Below are 24536 nucleotides of genomic sequence, written 5' to 3' on the forward strand. Positions count from 1 at the left end.
GCTATGGAAGGTTTGGCATGTGTTAATATGAGGCACAGAATAGCAAGTAACGGAGAACTCAACATCTGAAAGTACCCAAAATGTTCTTACTGAATACAATTTCATCCCAAGTATTTTGTAACTCCCCCAGATACTGAGTTCCAAGTTTGAGTAATACAGGTTGCAAATGTTATTAGTAGAAAAGGCATATAGAAACCCTTGCATATGCCAGGAAAGAGATTCTTAGTCAAGAATTTTTTAAAGATGTTAGACAGCACTGATGGGCTGTCCTCTGCAGTAGTGGTGTGTTGGGGAGTTCCAGTGGACAACTCTGGCCACCCGTGGTCCCTAAAGGTGACTTCAGACAGCACCAAGCATGGAGAAGGGCCAGTAGAATGAGCAGGATGCTGGACCGAAGGTCTCTGGGATCTCCCTGTAAGTACATTAGTCAGAAAAATGGAAGAGTTAAGGTTAAACAGAGCCCTACTCGACACAAGCTGTTCATAATACTGGCAACAATAATTTCAGAAAGCTGGAGCAGTTCAGCAGGGAAACATTCTTTGAAGATGTTGGTGCTGTGCTACAATTATTCTTCACCAACTACTTTCTGACCACCACCACCCCTTCTCCCAATTCATGGAACACTGGGAAGAAAGCATTCTTCCTCTTAACAAAAAACCTAGTTATTTCAGCCTGTGGGAAATCTGTTTTACCAACATAACTAATGCGCTACTGCGTGGACTTGTTATGCTTGGGCTGCAACTTTTTTATTTTACCAAAATAATCCAGAGGCTTTGGGCCGATGTGCTGCTGAGCCCCAGCTGGATGAGCTAGCCCAGCCCAGGCACGGTGGGAGCTGCTGGACCGTCCGTCGCATCCAGGAACAAGTAAGGACTTCAAGACTTATTTAGAGCTGGGAAAGGCAGGTCCTTGGCTCCGGCGCCGGCGTGCCAGCCGAGGCAAGGCGTTTCGCGGTGCTCCCGGCCGTGGGAACGCTGCTGCCCGCCGCCCGCGGAGCGAGGGGAAGGGCCGCGGGGGCCTGGGGGGCGGCCGTGGCCGCAGCCTGCGGTTCGGCCCGGGCTCGGCACGCAGGGGGGCTGGCTCCCACCCGATCAGCCCCACGCTACCGACGGTACGGACACCGAGGCGAGCTCGGGAGGTGGCCTCCCTCCCTGGCTGCCTCCCCCGCCGGCTGCGAGGCGCAGGGAGAACACACCCCACCCCACACCCCCCCCCCCCCGAGGGCCGGCGCCGCGGGGGAGGGCAGCGGGGGCTGCCGCGGGGCGTGCGGGAGGCGGGGTGTGCGGGCGGCCTTTATAGGGAGCGAGGGGAGGCGGCGTTTGCAGGAGGGAAGCGGAGCAGGGAAGGGAGGAGGGGGCCGGAGGAGGCGGTTCCCGTTCCCGTTCCCATTCCCGTTCCCGCCGTGCGAGCGCGCCCGGCTCGGTGCTGTGCGGGGCTGGCGGCGGCGGGGTGGCCATGGCCTCCATGGCGGCGGCGATCGCCGCCTCCCGCACGGCGGTGATGAACGGCAACCGGCCGCTCGACGAGCGGGAGCGCAAGCGGTTCAGCTACTTCTCCTCGCTGAGCCCCATGGCGCGCAAGATCATGGCGGAGAAGGAGCGGATCCGCGAGCGCTACGGGCCCGAGTGGGAGCGGCTGCCGCCCCGCCAGCAGGACGAGATCATCGACAAGTGCCTGGTGGAGCCGCACGTCCAGGCCCGCTACGCCGCGCACCGCGGGGCCGCCCGGCCCGCCGCGCCGCCCGCCTCCTACCCCAGCCTGCGCCTCAACACGGGCCAGAAGGTGGTGCGCTTCGGCGACGAGGTACCGGCGGGCACGGGGGCGCCGCCGGGGCCGCCCCTCCCGCCTGGGCGCCCGGGCGGGGGCGGGGGGGCGCCGCCTGAGTGTGGGGGGGGCCGCGCTGGGGGCGGGGGGCGCTGCCCGGCGCCGCAACCTTGTCCCGGCTTCGCGGCGGCTGGCGCTCGCCTGTGGCGGGGGGGCGGTTCTCGCCGTCTGGCGATAAGGCTGACGTGTGTCCCCCCCCGCCCCCACGGCGTTGCCGCTGCCCGCCGGGGGACCGGGTCAGGCCGTAGGGGCGGGGGGCACCGAGCCGGGGCTCGGCCGGCCGAGCAGGGGTGACTCGGGAGGGGGCCGGTACCAGCTTCCCCCGAGCGCCCGGCGCGGCCCCGGCCGGCTCTGGCAATAGCCCCGCGCTGAAAACCGGCTCTAGGGAGTGTTTACACGGAGTTCAATCTCTTCCTTTTGGTTTCTAATTTTAGACGCAGTTAAAAATACGGCACTGAAGGCATTCCAGCTCTTGATATTTTTGACACCTTAAAAAAAAAATAAAAAAGTAGCCTGTTCCATGTCACATGCCAGTAACAACAAGGGTGTGGAAAGATAGACGGCAAAAACTATGAAGTTTGAAGCTTCTGAGAGCCGTCTATCTAATGGTGAAGCGTGGCAGCCCTTCTAGAAACCCATAGGTGTTGGGGTGCCTGGCCCGGAGCAGTGGGTTGTGTTACCGAGCGTGATCCCTTGGAGAGAAAAATCTGACTGTGCTTGCAAAGACCTGACGGTGCCCTCCAGATACCGTCTCACTTATTCAACACATGAGATTTCCTTTGTTTTGTTTTCTTTTATGTCCTGTTATGATCACAGAGCCGATCTCTTTCACTGTGTTCAGCTAATGTCTTGAAGTGACCTATTGTTAATTTACGTGGCTTCTACCAGGAAAAAATTAATCCGCTTCTGTACGTGGTTCTGTAGTCGCCAATTGCATTTAAAGAGAACAGCGCTGCTTTTAACCTCCTCACCGGTGTCTCTCACAATGGGATTTGTAAGATGTGTTTGAAGCACGTAGATACTTGGTATGGTGGTTCCTGACCAGCTTTGTGCTGGAAGGCTGCTGTCCCATTTCACCCGCCGGGGAAGGCACGCACACGTCTGATCTGGAGTTAGAGAACATACAGTCAAGCTCAGTTTTGTTTAGTCCACGATACCAGAAAATTCTTGTTAAATACTTGCTGGTAGTACACTGTAACTCCTAGTGAAGAAGAGGTGTAGAAGGACACAAGACAGCAAATTTGTTTGTGCAAGTAGTCTTTGAAAGGAAACCCAAACCTGAAGTTAGTTGTGAAAGGATTTAGGTTAACGACTGTGGAAAGTATGTTCAGCTTTCCCAGTCTCAGACAGCTCTGCCATGCTTTCTGCTTTGAATTATGTGGTTCTGGAAGGGAGGCAAGCATGTTGTAGGTTGTTGTGCTGCACTGTATGGAAATAATAATTTTGCTGCTTGACAAAACAGCTAAAAAGTCTGTCTGAAATTTGGCAAGTTGTTTTCTTTCCCCTCTTCCCCCAAAATACAGCTATAGTACAAATAATGTTGTTGTTAGCATTTGCGTAGCCATTAACTAGAGAAAGCATGGCTCATCAAAATACTTGATGCAAAGTGTTTAATTTTGGAAGCATCTGCCTCAGCTGACTTCCTCCTTGACTTCCAAGCTGAAGTTAGTATAAATCGTATTTCTGAAGAAAAGAGATTCCACTCATTTTGGCATCCTCCATTTCCATTTTAGTTCTTCCAACTGCACTACTGAGCCTTGGAGCCGTTCCTGGCTCCTCATCTGATAGCTTCCTCTCCCCCTGCTCCCTTGCTGGCATTCGACCTGATTCTTGGACATTTGCCCTGGCTCACTAATTGTTCCTCCTTGTCCTGCTGCTACAGAGCCGCTGTGGCCGGTCTCTTGCCATGTCAGTTCAACTTTCCAGCTTGCAAAATGCTTTGCCTGCAGAGCTTTTATTATCTGGCTGTCTTCTGCTCTGACAGCTTACTGGGCTGTACCACCGCTGCCTTTGTGAGGCGCAACTGCGGCGCATCCCGCGGTCACCCAGCGCTCTCAGGGCAATTAGATTGGTCCTGTCTGCTGGCCCTGTCTCCTGGTGTACGGTGTCCAGAGGCAAGGAAACAGGAGAGTAGGCTGCATACCTCAGAATCACTTGTTGATGTTGCAGCGCTTTCAGTGTGAGTGTGTCAGTCTGATGATGCTCTTGCTGACACCTGCTCCAAAAGCTTCATGTTTCCAGACACAGCTCATCTTCCCTGTTAACTGATGTTGAAATCTGTAGTGATCGATCCGTGCTTGCTTAAGCATGGAAAGTTGATCTCTTTCACCTTGTGTTCTTTGAAGGACTTGGGAGAAAGCAAAACAAGGATGATGAATGCTGAAGATAACTGATTTACTTATCCAGGACTCTCACCATTTCAGTCCCACTTTCATGCCTGTGACCACTTTTATAAGGTGGTCTTGTATCTCTGGTTCCCTCTTTCTCACCCCTACTCTTTCCCATATATGTTTTCTAACACCAAACTCGTCTCCTTAACTTGTAGCCCAGGACTGTAAGTTCGCAAACTATAAGCATCTCTTACAGTTTCAAAACACCTTTCAGTATGTTGGCTGTGTGGGAAGGCTGTGATAGAAAATAGATGTGCAGTAACAGGACCGTGGCATCCTGTAGCCATGATCCAGTCATTTTGTAGTGCTAGAGCACTGCGGCACCATGTGTGACTCTTAGCACACGCCTAGAGTCAGCTGAGTGTCACTGCTCCTTCCCTTCCATTGTCCTGTCCTCACCTGCGGCATCGCTAGTCTCGGAGATAACAACTGCAGCCGTACATGCACTGTACGTGCAGTTCCTAAAGAGGTACCAGGACACCAGAGCTGCTTTTTTTCATCTCCCACCTTGCTGTCAAAGAAGTGAAGGTATTTTAAAAAGTCTCAAAAAGCTTCGTGAAAGAAGTAGAAGTACAGGAATTGGACTCCCTGATCCCCAAACAGCATTTCTCTCTCAAGCACAGAGTTGGGTTGGGCACCCAGTTCGCTTGGCATCTACTTGCATGCACCATGCTGTCATGGTGAGGATGCACACAGGTGCTGACACCAGCTATTACCTGTCCACCGTTGGCCTCATGGTGTCAAGTCAGGACTTTGTAGTCAAAACAGACCCCAGAATACAGCAGCACAATAACCCTGATGGGGTTGCAAGTCTTGGTATTTTCCAACACTTCCTCCTAGTGAAACCCAACATCTCTTCCCACTTTATTTTCTGGTTTTGAGTTGTGTGGTCTAGGTCGTGTGTGTATTTTTCATCTCTTCCAGGCTAATAGGGTCATTTAACACCCCTAAGAAAGCAGTTTTGTCCTGCCTGCTGAAGACTGATGCCCTGTCATTGCACATGGGCTCAGCACCACCAGGCTATTCGTTGCTTCACCATAATTTTCTGTGTCTAAGACAGCCTAGGCCTTCTGGCTGAAGGCTTTTGGAGGCTGCAGCCTTCAAGCAGAGCCTCATCTTTCCCTACAAACCTCCAATTGCTGGCGTTTCTCCATTTATGTCTAATGCTCTTAGTAGTAGAAAATAAGGTTAACTGAGCAGAGGAAAATCTGGAGGTAGACGCCGGGGTTGAATATAAATGTAATATAAATGGGCTATTTTTGAAAAACGCCGTAAATTATGAGCCATCATGAGGGGAATAGGTGGAAAACCAGCAGTGCGTGAGAGGAGGCTGTCACTGTTTGACCGCTGTTGTAGTCAGCTTGTGTTAAGAATCTGATTTGATGTTGTTTGACACCACTGGATGCTCCTTGTTTAGTTCTGTGAAAGACAGTTTAGATACTCAGTTTGCAACAACTTCTCACTCTTCTCTAATACTGTCCCTCTTTATCCACAGGTGTGTGGCATACACACGGATTTCAGATCTGATTTTTATTTTTTTTTAAAGGGATACTGAGTTTTTGAGCAGTACTCAGCAGCTCAAAGAATTGGACTTGAAATAACTAAACTTTTCATTGGAGAAAATGCTATGTGCTTTAGGAAGCAGTAAACATTTTACGTGGTTTCAAGGCAGGTAAGAGAGTGCAGTTAGCTTCATTCCTCATCTTTTAACAGCTGTCGTGCTTTAACCCCAGCTGGCAACTAAGTACCACGCAGCTGCTTGCTTACCCCCACCCCTGGTAAGGGGAAAAAAGGTGAAACCCATGGCCTGAGATAAGAACGGTTTAATAATTAAAATATAATAATAATGATAGTTTTAATGAAAAGGGAGACAACAGAAAGAGAGAGATAAATCCTAAGACAGACAAAGGTGCACGATACAGTTGTTCTCCACCTGATGACCAATGCCCAGCCAGTCCCTGAGCAGCAGTTGGCATCTCCTGGCTCACTGCTCCCCGCAGTTTATATACTGAGCATGATGTTCTATGGTACGGAATATTCCTTTGGATAGTTTGGGTCAGCTGTCCTGGCTGTGTCCCCTCCTGGCTTCTTGTGCATCTTCCTGGTTGGCAGAACATGGGAAACTGAAAAGTCCTTGGCTTAGAGTAAGCACTGCTTAACACACTGATCTTGTATTTGTTGCTATCAACATTAATCTCATACTAAATCCAAAACCACAGCACTGTACCAGCTACTAGGAAGAAAATTAATTCTGTTCCTGCCGAAACCAGGACAACAGAGAAGCTTGACTTACGTATCTGGAGGCAGATACAGTATTTGTTTTGCTTAGCCTTAAGAACTTTGGTACCAAGCCAAAGGATCGACCCTTTTATCTCCTACTTAAAAATGCTTTAATGCAGCAAATATTCAATATGGCAATAACTTTTATGTTAGGCCTGTTATAGATTTGTGCTTTTTAAAAATCAAAAAACGCAGGGCAGTTTTTGAGTGCAGTTAAACCCCAATAACCGGCAAGTCCTGTTCTGGTAACACTTCTCAGACACATTTGTTTGTGGGTTCCTGACTGCCTGGTTACTGTCAGCTGCTCTGAGCAATGCTCGTGTCAGATACGCTGATACATCTCTACCAGCGTCTTCCATTTTGAAAATCATATGCAGTTTTGCAACAAGCTGCCTACGTATAGCAAACACAGTGTAATTATTTTTTATATATTCTGCAGCTGGTTGTTAAGTCAATTGTATGACTGTATTTTTGCCTCTCTTTCTCTCTTTCCTTTTTTTAGCTATGAAATATGTTGCACGAGGCCCCATTTCTTACAAATAGGTTCTTTAATGCTGGTGAACAAAAGTTTATTTATTTGCTGCCTTTCTGGAAGAAGCCTTTTGTTGTGTGCTGAAAACAAAAGCTGATCAGATATGGATCTCTTCTAATCTTTGTTGATGATAAATAGGCTTAAAGCCTTTCTGCCTAGAATTTCCACTCATAATTTACTTTTGTGAATATTGAAACGGTTGATGCTTTTGCTCCCATTTTCTTCAAGCATGTGAGAACTTGTTTATTCTACAGAAGGCAAAGTTATTTCTCAGATTTTGTTGGCAAGAAACATGAATTGGGCACATCAGACAGGAAACTATTGAACTGGGGTGTTCTGCTTCTCACTTGGTCCTCTGTGTGAGGGCACGAAAGGCGGGGACCACAGACTTCCCCGACAATGGACAGAACCTGACAACTGTCTCTTTCATCCTGGCTTCAAGTACACTTCAAATAACCACAGACAGCAGCTCCTTGAAGTTTTGCATCCTGAAACCATGTCTCGCCCTGTTTTATCCTGTGCTAGATCCTGTGCAAGATCTCTCAAATGTGGGTTTACAGCTCCTCGGACCTGCTGGCTCTGAGGTGTGCTGTGCAGCCTGAGATGCAGAGACCCATCTTTTTAAGAAGAAAAAGGTATGGCCCTTTTCTTTCAGGGAGCCTGAAGGAAAAACCTGTGCCTGCCTAACAAGTGTCTACTACTTCCATCTTTTGAAATAATCTATGAAAGTCTTAGATTTTTGTCTCTGACAAGAACTTGTTAACAGCCGGTACCAAACTACTGTTAATTCATTTCAGGAGCTTTTTGTCTGCCTCAGCTGGAGGTTGAGGTGCCAGTAAGTGCAGTGGGGGTTGAGAAGACATCAGATTCTATCAAGTGGGAAGCTGACTTGCTCTGTCCTGTAGGGAATGATGTATCCTGGTGCTCGCCAACTTCATACCTTCACTTTGCCTTCCCTTTGCTGCTGTGCCATCTCTCTGCGGGCAGCCTTTGGTCAGCAGGGCTTGTCTGCAGCGGTGTTGTTGTCACTGAGCTGAGGATGTGCAGGGAGCACTGGGTGAAGAGGTGTCCCTCTGAGTGGCCTCAAATACAGGAAAATAAAGAACTGGCTGTCTCGGATCCAGGATGAGGATAGTCTTGGCTGGCTCCCAGGTTTAAAACTGGTCCACGGCTCATCTGAATGTCCTGCAAACAGCAAGAAGTCAGAGCTGCCTTTAAACTCTTTAGGTAAAACCCATGGACAGCTATGCCTATGTGCCTGGGAGCTTTAAGGTGCTGTGATGGCATGTAGGAGCATTACACTGTTTGCTGGACTTCGTTTCTGCTCTTTACTGCCGTGGTTGATGTTGACTACCGATTTGTCCAGACCCCATGTAGACACAAGGGTTACGGTCCTGCTTTGTGTGTGAGTCAATCCAGTGGCTGGGCTCTCCTTTCTCTGTTCCTTCCCGAACCGTCACGCCTGCTTCAGAAATGAAGTGCCAGCCTCACCAGTTTCAGAGGCAAAGGATATGGTCCTGAAATAATTTTGAAATATTTTGGTGCTCGCCTGCTGCGAGGCATCCCACCTAAGTGGTGTGGTGTCCCCATTTGGTCAGCAGCACTCCACGGTGCAAATACCAGTAGGATTTAGAACAGATCCTAAAAAGCAGACTTTTACTCCCTTTGTTTCTCTTAAATATTAATAAATATGAGTATCCATCTCCTGGAATGAGAGAACCTGGTATTACACATATTTTAGGCAAAAAATTCCTGTACCAAACTTCCTTTTTGGCCAGAATGTGGGGTCGGGCAGAGCTCAGGCATTTCCTTTTAGATGGTCTCAATCAGCCTTGTTCTTTTAAGAGCATGGGATCACCCTCATGCATACCACAAATACTTTGCTACTAGAAACCTTGTGTTTCACAGATGAGTAATAATTGGCAAATGACAAGCTTTCGTGTTTAGAAGATGGTTTGAGATGCTTCTAACTGTGATTTCATAGCCCTTGGCCAACAAAATCTGCCTAGGGCGAAATAAGAGATGGCGGGTCAGGAGAATGCTATCGGATGTCCGAGAATTGTATTTCTGTAAAGGCAGAGGTCAGAAATAGGAGGAAAGGGGCAGTCATGGTAAGATGGGGGGTTCCTGTGTTAGCTTAAAGCGTGGTCTAGTTCTGTTATTCTATGATTCTGTTCTCTGAACAGCAGGAGTGTCAAACAAGCGCTCCAGGTCTTGTCCTGTCTTCTCCTTCCTGGTGCATGGTTATTCCCAGCCCTTCTCCTTCCTGTTCAACTCTGGTTCCCCCCCCGCCCCCCCCCCTCCCCCCGATGTACTGGGGTGTACTCAGGATGGAGGGTGCAACTCATTACCTCTACCAGCATGAACATCCAGCGTGTAAATGAATCTCATTCACAACTAGGAATAGAAGTGTGATTATTTTGTTGCAAGTCTCGAACAAATGTGAACAACATTTATTTATTTATTTTCCACACCCACTCACCCCTTTTTTTTTTTTTTTTTTTTTTTTTTGATGTGGGTCGCGTGTATTTCTGGAGGACTTGCCACGTACAAAGAGATAATTTAAATTTCTCAAATTGGGATCTTTTTCGGAAAAATAGCTCCTTACAAGAAGCTTTTTCAGACTGGGATTTTACTCTGGACGTTGTGTGGTTCTTTCAACAGAACTGAATACTCATTTCAGACCGATCGTCATTGAAGTGGCGTAATGACGTGGCTTGTCAGGGCTGGATCCGGCTGTGGCTTGGCTCGATGGACACACAGCTGTTTTGCTGCCACGTGACTGCTGGCTTGCACGTGTGCTCCTCGGTCTGCAGAGGGGAGGAACTGGAACTTTGTTTCCTCAAGGCCCCTGCTCCTCTGGTTACCCCTGTGTGTTGCTAGTGGCTAGCAAAGAAAATGCCTAGTAGAAAACTGGAAATAACAATACATTTTAAAGCTATCTGTAGAGAAACCATTTAAAGAGGCTTAGACCGGGTTAAACCTTCATATATTTTGTAAGTTAAATTGGTATACTAATTTATAATCTTCACCTCAGAGAACTTGCCTTCAGTCAGTCTTAAAATGTAATCGGTGCCATCTCGAAGTAGTGCTCTCACTTTGTAGTAAGTTCTGTGATAGTGGTTGTGTGCTTCCAGTACTGCAATGTAATGTCATCTGTATGCTGCTCCTACGCAGGTAAAGCTGCTCTTCTGATTTTTAGTCATTCTTGAATTTTATTTCAGGACATAACTTGGCAAGATGAACACTCGGCTCCATTCTCCTGGGAAACAAAGGTAAATATGCAGCAATTTTATTTTTAATGTTGGTTTGTCATTTTATGCTGTCCTTGTGCATTTATATTGTCTTCATTTTGAGACTTGATAGACTAATGTCACCTTTATGCTATGAGAACCGTGTAAAGTGATCGTCCTGCAAATGAAATGGGACTGGTGTGCTTCACTTTACAACAGAAACACAAAATGTACTTTGCCAACTGATGTTCTGGCTTCAAGTGTAGGTGTAAAACCGATTAATTACCAATTATTTGATTTTTTTCATTGCAAACTTTTTGAACAGTTTCCCATGTTTACCAAGACCGGTGTCTCAGGTATTTTATAAACACAACTGCATTTCATTGAAGTCAGGACTAAAGTAACTAGGAAATGGGGTGAGAAAGGTATACATATCTAATAACTTCATCAGATTCCTTCTTAAAGCTTGTCTTACGCTTCATCTTTTTGTTATGTACTAGAACGTAGGGAGACTTGTTAACATATGGGGCTATGCCAGAAGCATTGTGCTACTTTGATACTTCCTCTCCATAAAGCAGCTCCTTCAGAAAATAAGGTGCTTTTCTGTGGTGGGCTGGTTTAGGGTTGATTTTTTTATTTTTCTTTTTTCCTCATTTTACCTCTGATATTTTGTTAAAGCATTATTTACAACATTCAACCTAACATACAGCCCGAGTTCTCCATCTTTCTGAACCTGCAGTTGAGGAAATACAGTTGTACCCTATCTGTGGTTGGAAATCAAGTTTAATTCTTCTTGTGAATGACAATCTGGGAGCAAAACCACAGCTCGCTGCCTTTCTCAGCTGGGTATGGTGGACACGTTCATTTGATCACACATTTCAGACTTTGTATTTTGTGGCTTTATCTGCCAGAGAAAGCTGCTTCTCCCCTGTTTCTTCCGTTTTTGCCCTTGAACTATGTAGATAATCTTGTATGAGCTTATGAATATAATCTTAGCCTAATGCAGAGTAATCATTTGGAAATGCCAGTGAATATTAAATTAATCCAGTTGACCCAGGGCTTGTCAGCCTTCCCAGCTCAAGGTCACTGCCTGTAGCTAGCATCCCATCTGTGCTTTGCAGATGCTGATTAACCTATAACTTGATGTGACTCCTGGGTCCCTGCAGCCTATGGTGCTGCAGTTTAAGAGGAACCATTGCCGCTCTTCACTTGCATTAAAACTCCCTTATAAGCTGTGGTGGTTTGGGAGCCGGTGGAGGATTTCCTGCAGTGGAAGCCTGGTAGCTCAGGCAAGCTCTCCTGTCCTTCAGAAGCCTCAGAAGAAGCAGCTGAGGAGGCTTTTACCATGGGTGTACTTGGGTGAAGCTGTCAAGAAAAGTGAAGTAGTGAGAACAGTTTGGACCTCACTGACAGGGGAAATAAATCACAGCATTGGAGACATCGGCATTGTCTCTCCCCTGCTTTTTGGTGCAAACCCTAAAACTCAGTTTTGGGAATGTGGCAGCTATAATTGCATTTCTAAACTCAGTCTTGACAGGATTTTGAGAGTTCTGAATAGCTGAACTTCCTGGAGGCAGTACTTCGCGTAACACGCTGGCTAGTGATCCACGATGAGATGAATGGATTTTCTCTTTAATTGATAGTTGTCTTTTCTTTTAAATGCTTGCATGTCTAGTGAAGTGTTTTTCAACCCAGCCTGTGGTTTACCCCTTGCTGATTAAGATGGTTTTTACTATCCTGGTGTCTTAAAATGAGGGACCGAAATGGATAGATGCTATAGTTTCATGCATTTCTGTAATGAATGGAGGGTTGCAGAATGATATGGGGACGCTTATTGTGACTGCAGAAGAAAAGTAAGGTGGGAAGGAGGTTGCTTTAGAAATAATTGCCTCAGCTAATCAATTTCCCTCTTTTCCCCCTGTCCTTCCTTGCTGACCAGAGATAAAAGCGGTGCCTTTGTCACCTGTAGGGTGGTGTTGCATGACCTTTTACTTTAGCAAAACACTAGAGAATCCATTTTTCCCAGCTTTATGGGGTGTGGGTTGGGTGGTTAGTGTGGGTTCTTCCTCTGGTTTTTCCCCAGTGCCTCATACTGTGTCAGTCTTGAAAGCAAATCCTTCAGCTGCTGAGTCTTCCATTTCTAAAGGTGGAGATGTTTCTTCATGCTTACTCTTTTAATCTCTTCCCTAACCAGTACCTTAATTAAATGATGCTGAAAGGCAGTTTCTCCATGAGGTACGGGCTGAGGAAAAAGTATCCTTGCCCAATCTGTCCAGCGTGGGGAAATGGTGAAGAAACCCAAATGAGCTGTTTAATAAGGGTTCCCACTGTTAGTTCAGGCTGTCAGGCTCCTTCCATTCCATCAGCTCAGCCCCATGATGGGTTATTCTTTCTGTAATATTTTCCCTGATCTCCCTTTAACGCAGAGGGTCTTGTTTGGTTTGGGTTTTTTTGCATGTTATTTCTGTGATGACAAAATTGCTTCATTCTTTGCAGCTTTGCATGAACATGCTCTGGCTTACCCAAGGAAGGGAGCGTGGTGTTCGCTTTCTGCTTTTTCAGAGAAGGAGAAAGTAGAGATGTAAATCAGTTAAACCAATAGGCTTTTTTCTTTTTTTTTTTTTTTAACATTGAGACTAAGAAAAATAGAGCAGCAGAATCCGTATTTTTGTTGCTTATCTGTAACTAACTTCAGGAGAAGTGAGAGGGTAGCGAGAAGAGGTGAGGGCATGTTTTCTGCAAGTTGGAGCCTCTCTCAGCTGTTACAGTGATGCCAGTGGTAATTCCAGTTGATCAGTTATGAACAAAATTTTCTGATGGTAGCTATTGCAGTAGATCCCCTAATTCCATGGCTGACAAACTCACCCAGAGAACAGTGTACTAAATTCCTGTCGTTTCGGGCAGAACATTGCTGAAGGGCTTGATCGCTTCTGCCAAAAGTAAACTTTCCGTGTTCTTTTTTTAAACACAAACGTGAGATGTGGCCTAAGGCATTTGTAGCGCGGCGAACACTTGCAGAGTGCCTCCACCATTTTTAGCTGTTTGACGTGTATTTAAAGTTCTTGTCTTTCCTCTTTATTTTTAAACCCTCAAACCAGGCAAACAAAGCAGAAGTACAATGTAAACTGCTGAGTTAGTTGTTAGATAGCATTAAGAATACTAATATTTTTAGTAGGAAACTGTAGCACTTCTGAGAAGGAAAACTACTTGGGAAGCAAGGAGTTCTGGTGGCACTGCAAATAAGCTGACATTTTAAAATTAGAGATTGAATTGGAGGGAGTGATTTGGTTCATGGGTGGAGCCCTCACGAACATAACATGTCTCGAAATGTGGCCTACAGTTTTAACTAGAGCTAAAGCCAGGTTTATGAATTTAGGGCATTCTATTTATGGCTTCAGGTTTAACTGAGATGAAAGCCGACGTTTTGGCTGAGTTTAGCCTTTGAGGTTTCTTGGTTTGTTTGAAGTAAAAATTCAGCGAAACTCAGCACGGACTCCAAGATATAAATGGAAAACAAAAATCATGGCTGGGTTTGGAAACGAAATTTCACTGCAACTCTTCCTGAACTCAGAACTTTCTGGTTTTGTTGTCGTTTTTTCCTTTTCTTTTTTAAAAAAATAATTTAGTAATGGGCAGAAAATACAATTTCGGTCTGCCACCTCAGCTAACATGTTGAATGCACAGAGCAGCATGGGAATAAGTTGGAATCTATTTTTAATTCATGCTGTTAACTAAAGTAAGTTTTATTCCAAATGCTTAAGATTGACACATGCACATCTAAAAATGTGTTTTGTTACAGGTAGAATAGTTGCAAAGGTAGCTTTAGAGAGTCCTTTTTGTACTTTTTTCTTTTTAACTTCTGACTTTTTCCTCCTTCAGTTCTCTTCTGCTTTCAACAGGCCCGCAGATATTTGTTGAAAAGAGAAGCTACCAGGTGTGTTTACAAACAAACTTTAAAAAAAAAAGCAAAAAGAGGAAGTGTCAGGTTCAGTCCCTTCAATAATCTGGTTGCTGCCTCCCTGTCGAAATTCCCTACTTATATTGCTACAGAAGTGATCTAATCCCAGCAACAATTTAGAAAGAAAACAATTGTTGCACTTATTAAAAAATGTGCTTTGCAAACTATTTCCTTTATCTAAAACTAAAAGACAGTCTTCAGTATCCTTCTTTATACAAGTCCTAGTTGATGTTGTGGTTTTTTGGTTTGGTTTGGGTTTTTTTTTTAAATAGGAAGAAAGTGGCAGGAAAGAATTTCTTTTCCCCTTCTTCCTTAGCAGCCTGTTATTAGATTATTTTTTTGTTTTTGTTGCAAACTATGTGAAAGAAAGAAGAGTGATGCCTGAGGTGCTGGGTCATCCTTTGCCTTTTTGACTAGGCTACAAATGTTTAAAAAAACCACGGTGCTGTAAGACTACTGGTGATTATTAGTTCTTGAGCAAAAAAAACCAAACCTGTAGTAACAGTAGCTGTGTTCAAGGTTTATTTTAATCCGCATGGGCAGGTATTCTCAGCTAAGCATTCTGTTACCTGCATCAATCTTTAGGCAGTTGGGTTTGAGAGTAAACCCATGCACATGCCAGATTCTGTCAGTATGATTCTGCTCAGGCTAACAGTGGCAGATGAGAGTGCTGTTCATGTCACTGAAGAGTAGATTGTGACATTTCTTTCAAAGCTCCACACTATGTATCTCTGGGGTCGTCTGTCCTTATGGACTAAAATTACTTAGATTGGGTTTGAGTGCTTTGCTCTGTTTTTGCCCTTGCAATTGGTCTCTGCTGACCTAAGGATGTCTAAATAACTCTGAAAAGATCCTGAAAACACCCATGGTGTGCACAAAGCAAAAACTGCACCTACTTTGGGTCCCATATTTACTTTGGTTTTGTCCATTCAGGAAAGCAAAGTCATCTTCTAAGTCATTTTAAACTGGGCTTTCTTACCTCTGCATATATCAGGCTATGCTTAAAACAAGTTGCTTTTGACAGTGTTTCTGCAGTTATAGTCCCAACAACTTAGATTTTTCAGGCTGCCAAGCAAAACAATTTATTTTGGCTGTGTTTGCTTGACTGCTTAGTAAAATACTATACATTCCTGATGAGTGCATAAGATGCTTAAGGGAAAAAAAAAAAAAGCTCCTGGGTTCTTTTCGATCATCTTGTTTTTAATACAGACTTACGAACTGAGACCTGATTTTATACAGTGTTATTATATCATAATTTTCTTAGGGTGTAGTGCCTCTCTTTTAGAATACATTGTTTCCCATGAGTATATACAGCCACTGTTACGATTTGGTGGATTATCCCTGCCTTGAGACTGAAATTAGGTCTAAGTTTTTTAATCCAATAACATTCCTAAACACCTTAATACGGTCTTTTTAAGGAAAGATGGCCACACAACTTCCGAAACCCTGCAATTTTTAATATTACTTATATGTATTATTAGACAGAGAAAGAAGACCCAAGACCTAGGCATCCTTTATTTTAACCCTTGCAGTTGTTTGGGATCAGAGGGATAAGACTGAAAAGAACACAGACTTCTAGGTTTGCTCTGCCTCAGAATACTGCTTTGTGCGTGCTTTCATATGCACTTTTTCTCCCCCTCTCTCAGTGTGTTGAGAATGACTTACTTTTGCAATGTCTTGAAAATACTACAGCTGTTGCTAGCTTTTATTCGAACTCCGATAACTTTTAGAAATTGCAGTTAGGACTGTACTAGCCTGTCTGTAAACTCTCGAGACTTTCTGGGCTGAACAGTTCCCAGAAATACAATTTGGACAAATGGTAGGAAAAAGAAAGTGGTTTTATTGTATTGCTTAGATGGGGAATTAAAAGTACAGAAACTGCAGCTCATTCAAAGTCATACAAAATCTGTGAAAGCAGCTGGGGACTGGAACCCTATCTCTAGAATCCTGAACTGTGCCTAAATGACAAGTCACTTTGGACCATCAAGTGTTTTTTGGGGTAACTCTCTTTTAAATGTCACTTCCTTCCCCCTCCTGCTGACCCAATCAATTTCCAATTTGCAATCTGATATAAGAACCTGAGAGCAGAACACTAATTAAACTCCCATTTCTAGTGTCTAGTGACTCATTAGAACGTACAGTACTAATCGTGACTTAGATGTCAGCATGGGTTGTTTCACACATAGGTCTTCTCCATCTCTACATGAAATTATCTCCCTACTTACATTGCTGTTCTGTTGGGATTTTTTTGGGGGGGAGGAGGGCGCTTATAAGATTTTATTGCCAGTTAGTTTTGTGACTTGAAGGATATTGCATATTAATAATTTTCTTTCATCAGCTACATTTCTTAGGGGTTCAGATGTCTTAAGTAACCTTGCAAGTCAAATACAAGCATTATATATTTCAAGGAAAATAACTTTTGACTGGTCCACAGAAGTTCTCAGCTTCTTGAGCTAAATGCTAGAAGCAGAATTATTCATCTGACCTCTCAGGGCTGTATTTACATCATGCTGAGATGCAGTGCTTTCAGAACCTGTCAGGGTAGCCTTGTTGTTTTCACCCTCCTTGGAGGAGAAAGAAAATTCCCAAAGAAGTATTTTCATTCAGATTATTATGTGTCAGGTCATGAACTGTTTGATCTCCGGAGCATACCGTGACACAAATATGCAGTCTTAAGTGTTGGGTGGGCCTTTCTTCTGAAATGGAAAGGTACATACCACAGCCTCTGCTCTGAAAGGACAAAGAGGGCACCCTCTCCAGAACGTGAGTTGGAAGGGTACAGCTGCCTGAAGCTGTGCTGCAGTGCCACGCTCTTCTCTACACTAAAGCAAGCTGCCACTTCAAAACCAGACCTCTGAGCTGGTATTTGGACCTGTACGAAACAACATAACACATGACCGCAGGGAGAGGCTTTTGCTCCATAGCATGAGAACCTTTCCAGGAGGCCTGGCTTGGTGTTGTCTCTCTTGCTGCCATTGAAAGGCCAAGCTATCTTGTTGGTTTTCCTTTTTCTCATTTCGGTTGTAGCAGACCCCTGCTTCCCCTCTGTCAGTGTTTCTCCTGGATTTTATTTCCAATGCTATTCTGGTAGATCAGGGACTGTGGTGGCCCCTCTGGGCACTGACATTCCCTCTCTCTGGAGCTGGGGGGTGAAGGAATCATTTTACTGGAACTGACTGTTGTGGTGGCCGTTGGCTACTGTCATCTCTAGTATGAGCCCCAGGACAGGCTACTTAGCAGAAGGAAGATTGCTGAAGGGTAGAGAGTAGCACTGTTTTAATTCCTACATGTTAAGTACTTACGTCTAACAAGATGGAATTTTGTTTGGTTTCGGGGTTGGTTTTTTTTCTCCCCCTTGGATACTGGGGAAGTGCAGGTCTATTTTTTATTGTGTTGTGGGTTTTTTTAAGCTGGGGTTTTATCGGTTCTGAAGTCTTAAAGCATCATCTTAACTTCAGGGTGGTAAATCTCTCTTCAGTAGTATTGCCAAATGAGCTTAGGGAAATAAATCCCTGTATTTGAATATAGGGAATGACAGTCACTGTAAATAATCCTCAACACCATTGCATTCATGGTTTGTTTGTGCAGAATTTATCTAAGGAAAAATCTCCTGCTGTTAACTTTATGAGATTTGGTTTTTTTAAAAAGTAATACAAATTAATAAAATTATAAATAAAAGTAATAAAATAAAAAATAATAAAATAGTAATAAAAAAATGGGGGACTAAGGTTTTTTCTCTTTAGCTTTTTGCAGGCAAGGTGGGGTGTTGACCTGTTTGGTAAGAGTTGTGTGTGTCCTTGCACTCACCTTATTCTAGCTGAGCTATAATTACTTACAGATTGTTTATGCTCTGCATCTTTTGATAACACAGTATATTCTTAATGAAAACATGGAACTTGGTGCTTCCTTGCCTGTAACCTTGAAAAAATATCTAATGTATCTAATTCTTTAGAAAGGTCAGATAGTAGTCCATGAATCAAATATTATGTAGTCAGCTGCTGACTGTTTAGTAAAAAAAAAAAAAAAGTTTTATAAATAATCAATCAGTTGCTGAGCTAACATTTGCACTTTGATGAGAAGTTTCTGAATATTAAATACTAGGCGTGTAACACCTGCTAGATAGAGAGTTCCTTTAAACTTAACATGCACAATAATGTAGGACTTGAGATCAAACACTTCTAGTGAAAATGATATGCAACTAGGACTTGTTTTAGACTCAGGCCCTTAGACGCTGTTGTGGTTTTATTCAGGAAAGGCCAGGTAATGAAGTGGAATGGGGAAGACATCGCAAATCTGTAATGAACTTCAGAAGTATCTATTAACTGCTTATAGAAGAAGTTTGTGTTTGAAATGTCCTCTGAATTTTTTGAGAACCAGACAGATCCGTAATGACAACAGCATAGCTCTAACAGTAAATGTGATTATTTTTTTTTTTTTCTTTCATCGTTTGTTTAATTTTACAAACAAAAGTCTAGATGTTAGGTTGTTCTTTTCTGGCACTGGCTATGATGCTGTGCTCCTGAATACAGTAACGCTTAAGTGTTCTGCAGAGTGAAATAAAGTTTAACATCTATTAGCCTAAAGAGTGTCCCCTAGTTGACAACCAAGATTACTGAAGTGGTGGTAAGTAAAATGAACGTTTTGAAGTACTGTTCACTTTTGGGTGGCTTTTGCAAGATCTGTGTGTCATGCTTTAACTGTGGTCACTTGCTTCCTTGACCCAGTGTTACCTTTCAGAAATGAGTACAGCTATCTGCACTGCAAGTAAAAACAAAAGGCGGCTCTGGAATAAGTGAAGAACTGGTCTTGCTGGAGTTGTTTCCCTTCCTTCAGAAGGGCATTAGAATTGTAAAAAACGCTTATCTATGCATACCCATTACATCTAATCCTTTATCTTGGAAGTAGATGGAATTGTAAAATGCTGCCAACTATTTCAAAGACTATAATGGAAGATTGCCTTTTAAAATACACTGTAAAGCTTTTTTGCTTTATATTTTCATGTAAAACATCTATGGCTTTCAAAATGCATCCACAACTGTTCTATTTAGCGCCACTATTCTAACGTTTTAGTGCTGTGCATGCTGTGCACTGCTATCTTGGATGGCACTGAGTAACTTCAATACAATTTGCTTTCTCTGACTCCTCTGCAGCAGGTCTAGGACTCTTACATTTGTTTGCAGTTCAGACTTTTAAAAATTATTATTTTTATGTAGCTACAAAGATGGACATTTATGGAGAAAATAAGTTAGCTTTGCTGTGATATGTAATGTCTGGGAGTTGCCTGGCCATGGGCAAAGGTGTTCTCTATATGCATCAAGACCAGAAGTTCAAAACTGCGTCTTTGAAGGGCTTTGAAATACTGTTTTTCTTTAACCCTGAACAGAGTCAGATGGAGTTCAGCATTGCATCTCTGTCCTTACAAGAACAAGGTGGTGCCCAGTTGCAAAACGAACAGAGGCAGCCTGTGAAAGCAGCACCTGGTGTCCAAGTCCCTAAATCTTCTCAGGCCAATAAGACGCCTGGCTCTGATGGGTTGATAGCATCCAGAAAGGAAGAGGAGTCCTCCTTCTGGAAGATAAATGCAGAGCGCTCGAAGTTTGAAGGAGACAAGTCTGAGTTCCAGTCCCTGACCCCCAGCCAGATCAAGTCCATGGAGAAAGGAGAGAAACCGCTTCCTTCTTTTTACAGACAAGAGGTGGCTCCGAAAGAGGTGGCAAAAGCCGAGAAGCCCAGCATACCTAAACCAGAGAAGTCTGTTGCCCCCAGCCTACCTTCTGTATCTTTTGAATGGGAGAAACCTCAACCCACTCAACTCCCTGCTAGTTCTCTAGATGACTTCTTTCTTCCTGACCCACCACAGGACCTGGCATCTTCTAGGACAAACAAGGAAGATACTGATGGTACTATACTTACAGATACACAAATGCCTGGACAGGTAAGGACTGCTATACCTACTGTCCTTAGATTTTAAAACTGTGTAGCACATTAAAATCTGACCAGATCTCTCTGGAAGATTAGGGACTCCATAAAGCGTTAAGCCGTAGCTAAGTTTGCTGGCTTTTATCCTGCGAATTTTAAGAAGTCTATTTAACCAACATGTTAACTGCTACTGTTTGTTTCAGTCAGATATTTTTTCATGTAGTAAAGTGCATAGGATAAAGGTGTCATTTAAATATAATCCCAGAAATGCTGACATGGCATCCAGTGGCCAAATGACAGCAAGCTACCAATCAGTTTGGGGTAAAGAGCTTGCTATATCAAGTGAAAGAGGGTTGGTGTGTGTTTTTTTTTTTTTTCTTGAACGAGCAAAACACTTAGTAGAAAAAAAGTGTTTTAACTTTAAAAGTCGATAAACTGAAGTCTGGGATTGGTACCCACAATACATGGTGAATGGCGAACTAGTTTCTCAGCTGTTTTAAGTGGTAGCCCAACAGCCACTTCCCAGTGTTTTGTCCCAGGCAGCTGGGCTGCTTTCAAACGTGTTTTCTCTTAAAGTCCAAAATGGAAATGGAATGAGCTTCCAGAATTAGCCTTCTCAATGTTTTTTTTTAATAAAAAAACCCAAACAACCCCACAACAAAAAATGACCTTAAGCGGCTCAAATAGCCAATTGAAGCTATTTAAAAAGCAGATGGTGATCTGTGAGAAAAGAAAGGGAACAACAGGGTATGACATGGTGAGGGAAAGAAAAGGATGAGATCTGAAGCCTGAAAACTGTGAAGTAGAGGAGTGGCTCTTCAAAGAGAGCTGTGCAGTTCTGTTTGGAATCTGTAGCATCAGTCTGGCATAAGCTTGACATATTACTGTAGACCTTCAGCATGTTGCATAGCTTTTTCTCTACCGTATTTTCCTAATAATGGCTGTTTAAATTCCAAAGAAGGTGACGTAGGGTCAGAAAGATGCGGGATGAGGTAAATACTTGCAAGAGAAGTAAGTGGCAGTGCTTGGGGGAGAACAATACTTAAGCCACTTCAGTATTTGGAGTGCTATATTTAGGTGGGGTTTTTTTCTGAAGCTAAGAGATAATGCTTCTTGAGCTGTTGTGCTACAAATTGTGACCACGGTAGTCCTTTAATTTTAGTTAAATGGCTTTATCATATTTTCCCTACAAATTAATGGTTTGTTACAGTTTTAATTCCTTTGTGAATGTTCTCTAGCAACTGAAATAGTTTGAAAAGCCTAATTTTTCTCTCTGTGGAGAAACAATCCTCCCATGTCAAAATGTCAGTAGCGTAGTGGAGAAGATAGTATGATAGAGTTTTCTCTGTTTTCTGGTTTATCTTCCCTGTTTTGGGGAAGAGTGCCGTGCTGTAGTAAGATAATCCAGACACTTGGCTGTGTCCCTTGAATAGTCTTCCTGAACACGAAAATCGCCTTAGATGTCATGGCTAGAAGTGCAGCACTGCAGGGGCGAGCACGTTCTTGATAGCCTAGTGAAAACTTGTCAGCAACGTTTACACTGTGTAGTTTTCTGGAAACAACTGGCTGTCACTGCGACAGACATTCCATTGAATTAGTGATGCTTATATTCTGTGTTTGTTTCATTCTCTGCAATTCCCACTCTGGTCTAAAAATTGATCTTTATGAATTTGTCCATGGGGAAACAAAATAACATTTTGCCTGCAGACCGCTGTGATAATTTTGGGTTTATCCAGAACTGCCTTTTTCATCATTGTGAGTATTCTTCCGTGTCCAGCGTTTTCTGGTGTAAGTTCTAGGTATCCTAGAGCAAGGTGAAGAACTTGAAATATTGGCAGACATTTCAAACTTTCTTTTGTGAATAGGCAGTCAAGTACCGAGTTTTGTAATACCATAATTAACAACCACATCTTGTTTCTCTTTTCTTCCTTGCAGACTAGTACAAGCAATGTTATCTTGAAGACTGGCTTTGATTTTCTAGACAACTGGTAAAAGATACTTCAAAATAGATCAAACCAATTTTGGGGAAGGAGTTGAATATCTTTCTCCTTGTATGTTAATTTACTAGCATTTGTGTCTTTTTCTAGAAGTAACTTTCAAACTCTTAAATGTTGCCTTTGTATAAACTTTTTGTAATACCATATATGTTTTTTTGTTTTTTAAACAGTGGTAGAAGTGTGTTTTCATTTGGATATTTTTTAATATCTGTTAAAATTTTTAGTAGCTACTGTATTGAGAGGTTGGGAGAAGCTACCGTACGCATGTTAAAGAAAAAGAAATGAGAGTCTCCATATCCTAGAAATGGAACCTACAGGACCAGATTGCTGTTTTCATTTGAAACCTTGTTAGTACGGCTTGTTAAGAAATAGCATTGCAGGTGCAGTGGTTCCAAATAAGCAAATAATTCTGAACTTCAGATAACTGGCAAAAGCAGTATGAAAAATAAGCATACAGAGGAATTGCATTGATTTCTAGACTTCTTTTAGTTTGAAAGTAACTTTTGTACCACTTATGTGAAAATGCTTTTCTTTTGAAGAGGGCAAAGGCATTGCCAAAATGATGGATCCAAAGAAGCACCGTGTTTGTACCGTACAAATCTGCTAAAATAACGTAAGAGTGTTAGAAAAATGACCTGGGGAAATGGCAGGTGTTTCTGGTCTTCGGCTTAAAGACTTGGGGATGGGTGGAGGGGAATGGGACAACACCAATAAACAGGAGAAACTGTTTTCAGGGAACACAAGCCTAGCGATTTCACTGCCTCCTTACTAGAGCATAACTTCGTAATAGTAGTGCTGGAAGAAGTGCAGCACTGAGAATTGCTGGAGTGTAGATTACCTTTGTGTCAGGAAACCCCTATGTTTATAGGAGGTCATAGCAGTATAAGGCTTCTTTGTTTATAAGCAGCTTATTGTCTCAAGGACTCATCAACTTTGGTGCTTTTTCCTCCTCGCGGGTACATCCTCTTCAGCGTTCAACATCTGGGTTACGTTTGTTCCCGAGGTGCAGCGAGGCACCTCAAGGTGGCCCTCAGCAGACTTGCCTCCGGTTCTGCTTTCAAAATGATCTTTGTTTGGTGTTTAAAATGTAGAGAACAAGACTAGCTGTTGTTTGAATCTGTCGTTTCTGAAATGCAGCATGATTTACACACTGACTCTCACTGTGTTTACCTCACCTCGAAGCCTTAATTCCCCCTACGCACAGCCAGCGACTGGTCTGCTCCAATGCCAAAGGTTTGACCTTTCCCCTTTACCTCAGCAATAGTCCCGTAGCATTTGTTTGGGGTAGAAGGCAAAACAGGGCTCTCAGATGGGTCCCAGCCAAGGCTATAAGAAAGTCACCATCTCCTAGACCATAATTGTGCTAGGCTTCTCATGGATTAGCGCTCGAGATTCGGTTCAGTGCCAGGGGCAGTTAGATGTGCAGAATTGGATGCTGCAGGATTTTCTTCTGCCTGTTACAGGAAAAGCTCAAGATGTCCTGGAAGAATCCTTGCCTCTAACTGGCGTGCTGCTTGCTCTGAGCAAGCAGGGGATGCTGACAGAGCAGTAGAACTTACTTGCTTATCGAGGAAAATGCTGTAAGCTACCCCTCTCCCCTCCAAATAAAAACTAGAACCACCAAGCCCCAAACCTCTAGTTTTTCTAGTGTTTTCTTAAAAGGTTTCTTAGCTAAAGAGGAAGATTGCCACAGAGTATTAAGTCATTGTGTAGCCTTATTTGTAGACTTCTTTCCATGCTTCCTAAGATGTACAAACTCCTGTAATTAGTGGACATTGTCTCTCTGCATTCAGCAGTTCAAAAAATACTTGCTGTTTCTGCCAGCCTGGACTTTACTGCTGGTTTTTTCTTAGCTGACCTTTTTTAGCATTTGCTACAAGCATCCAGCATTAATATCACTTAGAACAACTTTAGCCCAAATTCTTTAGGTGTATAATTAGCGTGGACTGGCACCTTCTCGCCAAAGCTGACAAATGTGAACCCTGGGGTCTACAGTTACTAGTGCATCTAATTTTCTGTATGTTCAGCTCCTGAAAAGTTATAAATCCAGCGTGAAGATGTGGATTCTAATCTTACTTTGATATGGGGACAGCTGAAAACGAAGTATCCTACTGTTGAGGAGTGTAATTTTAAACCTCTGCTAAATACCTTAAAGCTTCTTAGGGAAGAACCTGGGCTGCCTGCCTCTTCCATTGGCTAACTCGACCCTAATACACATTGGGACCAGCTGGTAGAACATGCTGCAGAACTTTTTACTTATCCTGGTAGGTTTTTCCTGTGCTTTGACAAGAGTTGATGCTCCTTCTTTCTTTAATATGTTTTTATTAAACATTCTTACAAAAAAAATTGTACTTGGTCACATTTTATATTAACAATGTTTTAATAAAGTCACTTTAAATAGAA

General features: G+C 43.5%; 1 protein-coding gene across 1 annotated transcript; it reads left to right on the plus strand.

Moving 5' to 3' along the window:
* Positions 1-1302: 1302 nt before the first annotated feature.
* LOC308064610 (uncharacterized protein C1orf198 homolog) lies at positions 1303-24536 on the plus strand. Its single transcript, XM_080389301.1, has 4 exons — positions 1303-1803; positions 10251-10301; positions 19601-20152; positions 22072-24536. The coding sequence occupies exons 1-4, from the start codon at positions 1456-1458 to the stop codon at positions 22126-22128; spliced, it is 1008 nt and encodes a 335-aa protein (XP_080245427.1). The 5' UTR covers positions 1303-1455; the 3' UTR covers positions 22129-24536.

The sequence above is a fragment of the Falco punctatus genome, assembly GCF_963210335.1.
Source record: "Falco punctatus genome assembly, chromosome: 5".
In the NCBI taxonomy this organism is placed as follows: domain Eukaryota; kingdom Metazoa; phylum Chordata; class Aves; order Falconiformes; family Falconidae; genus Falco; species Falco punctatus.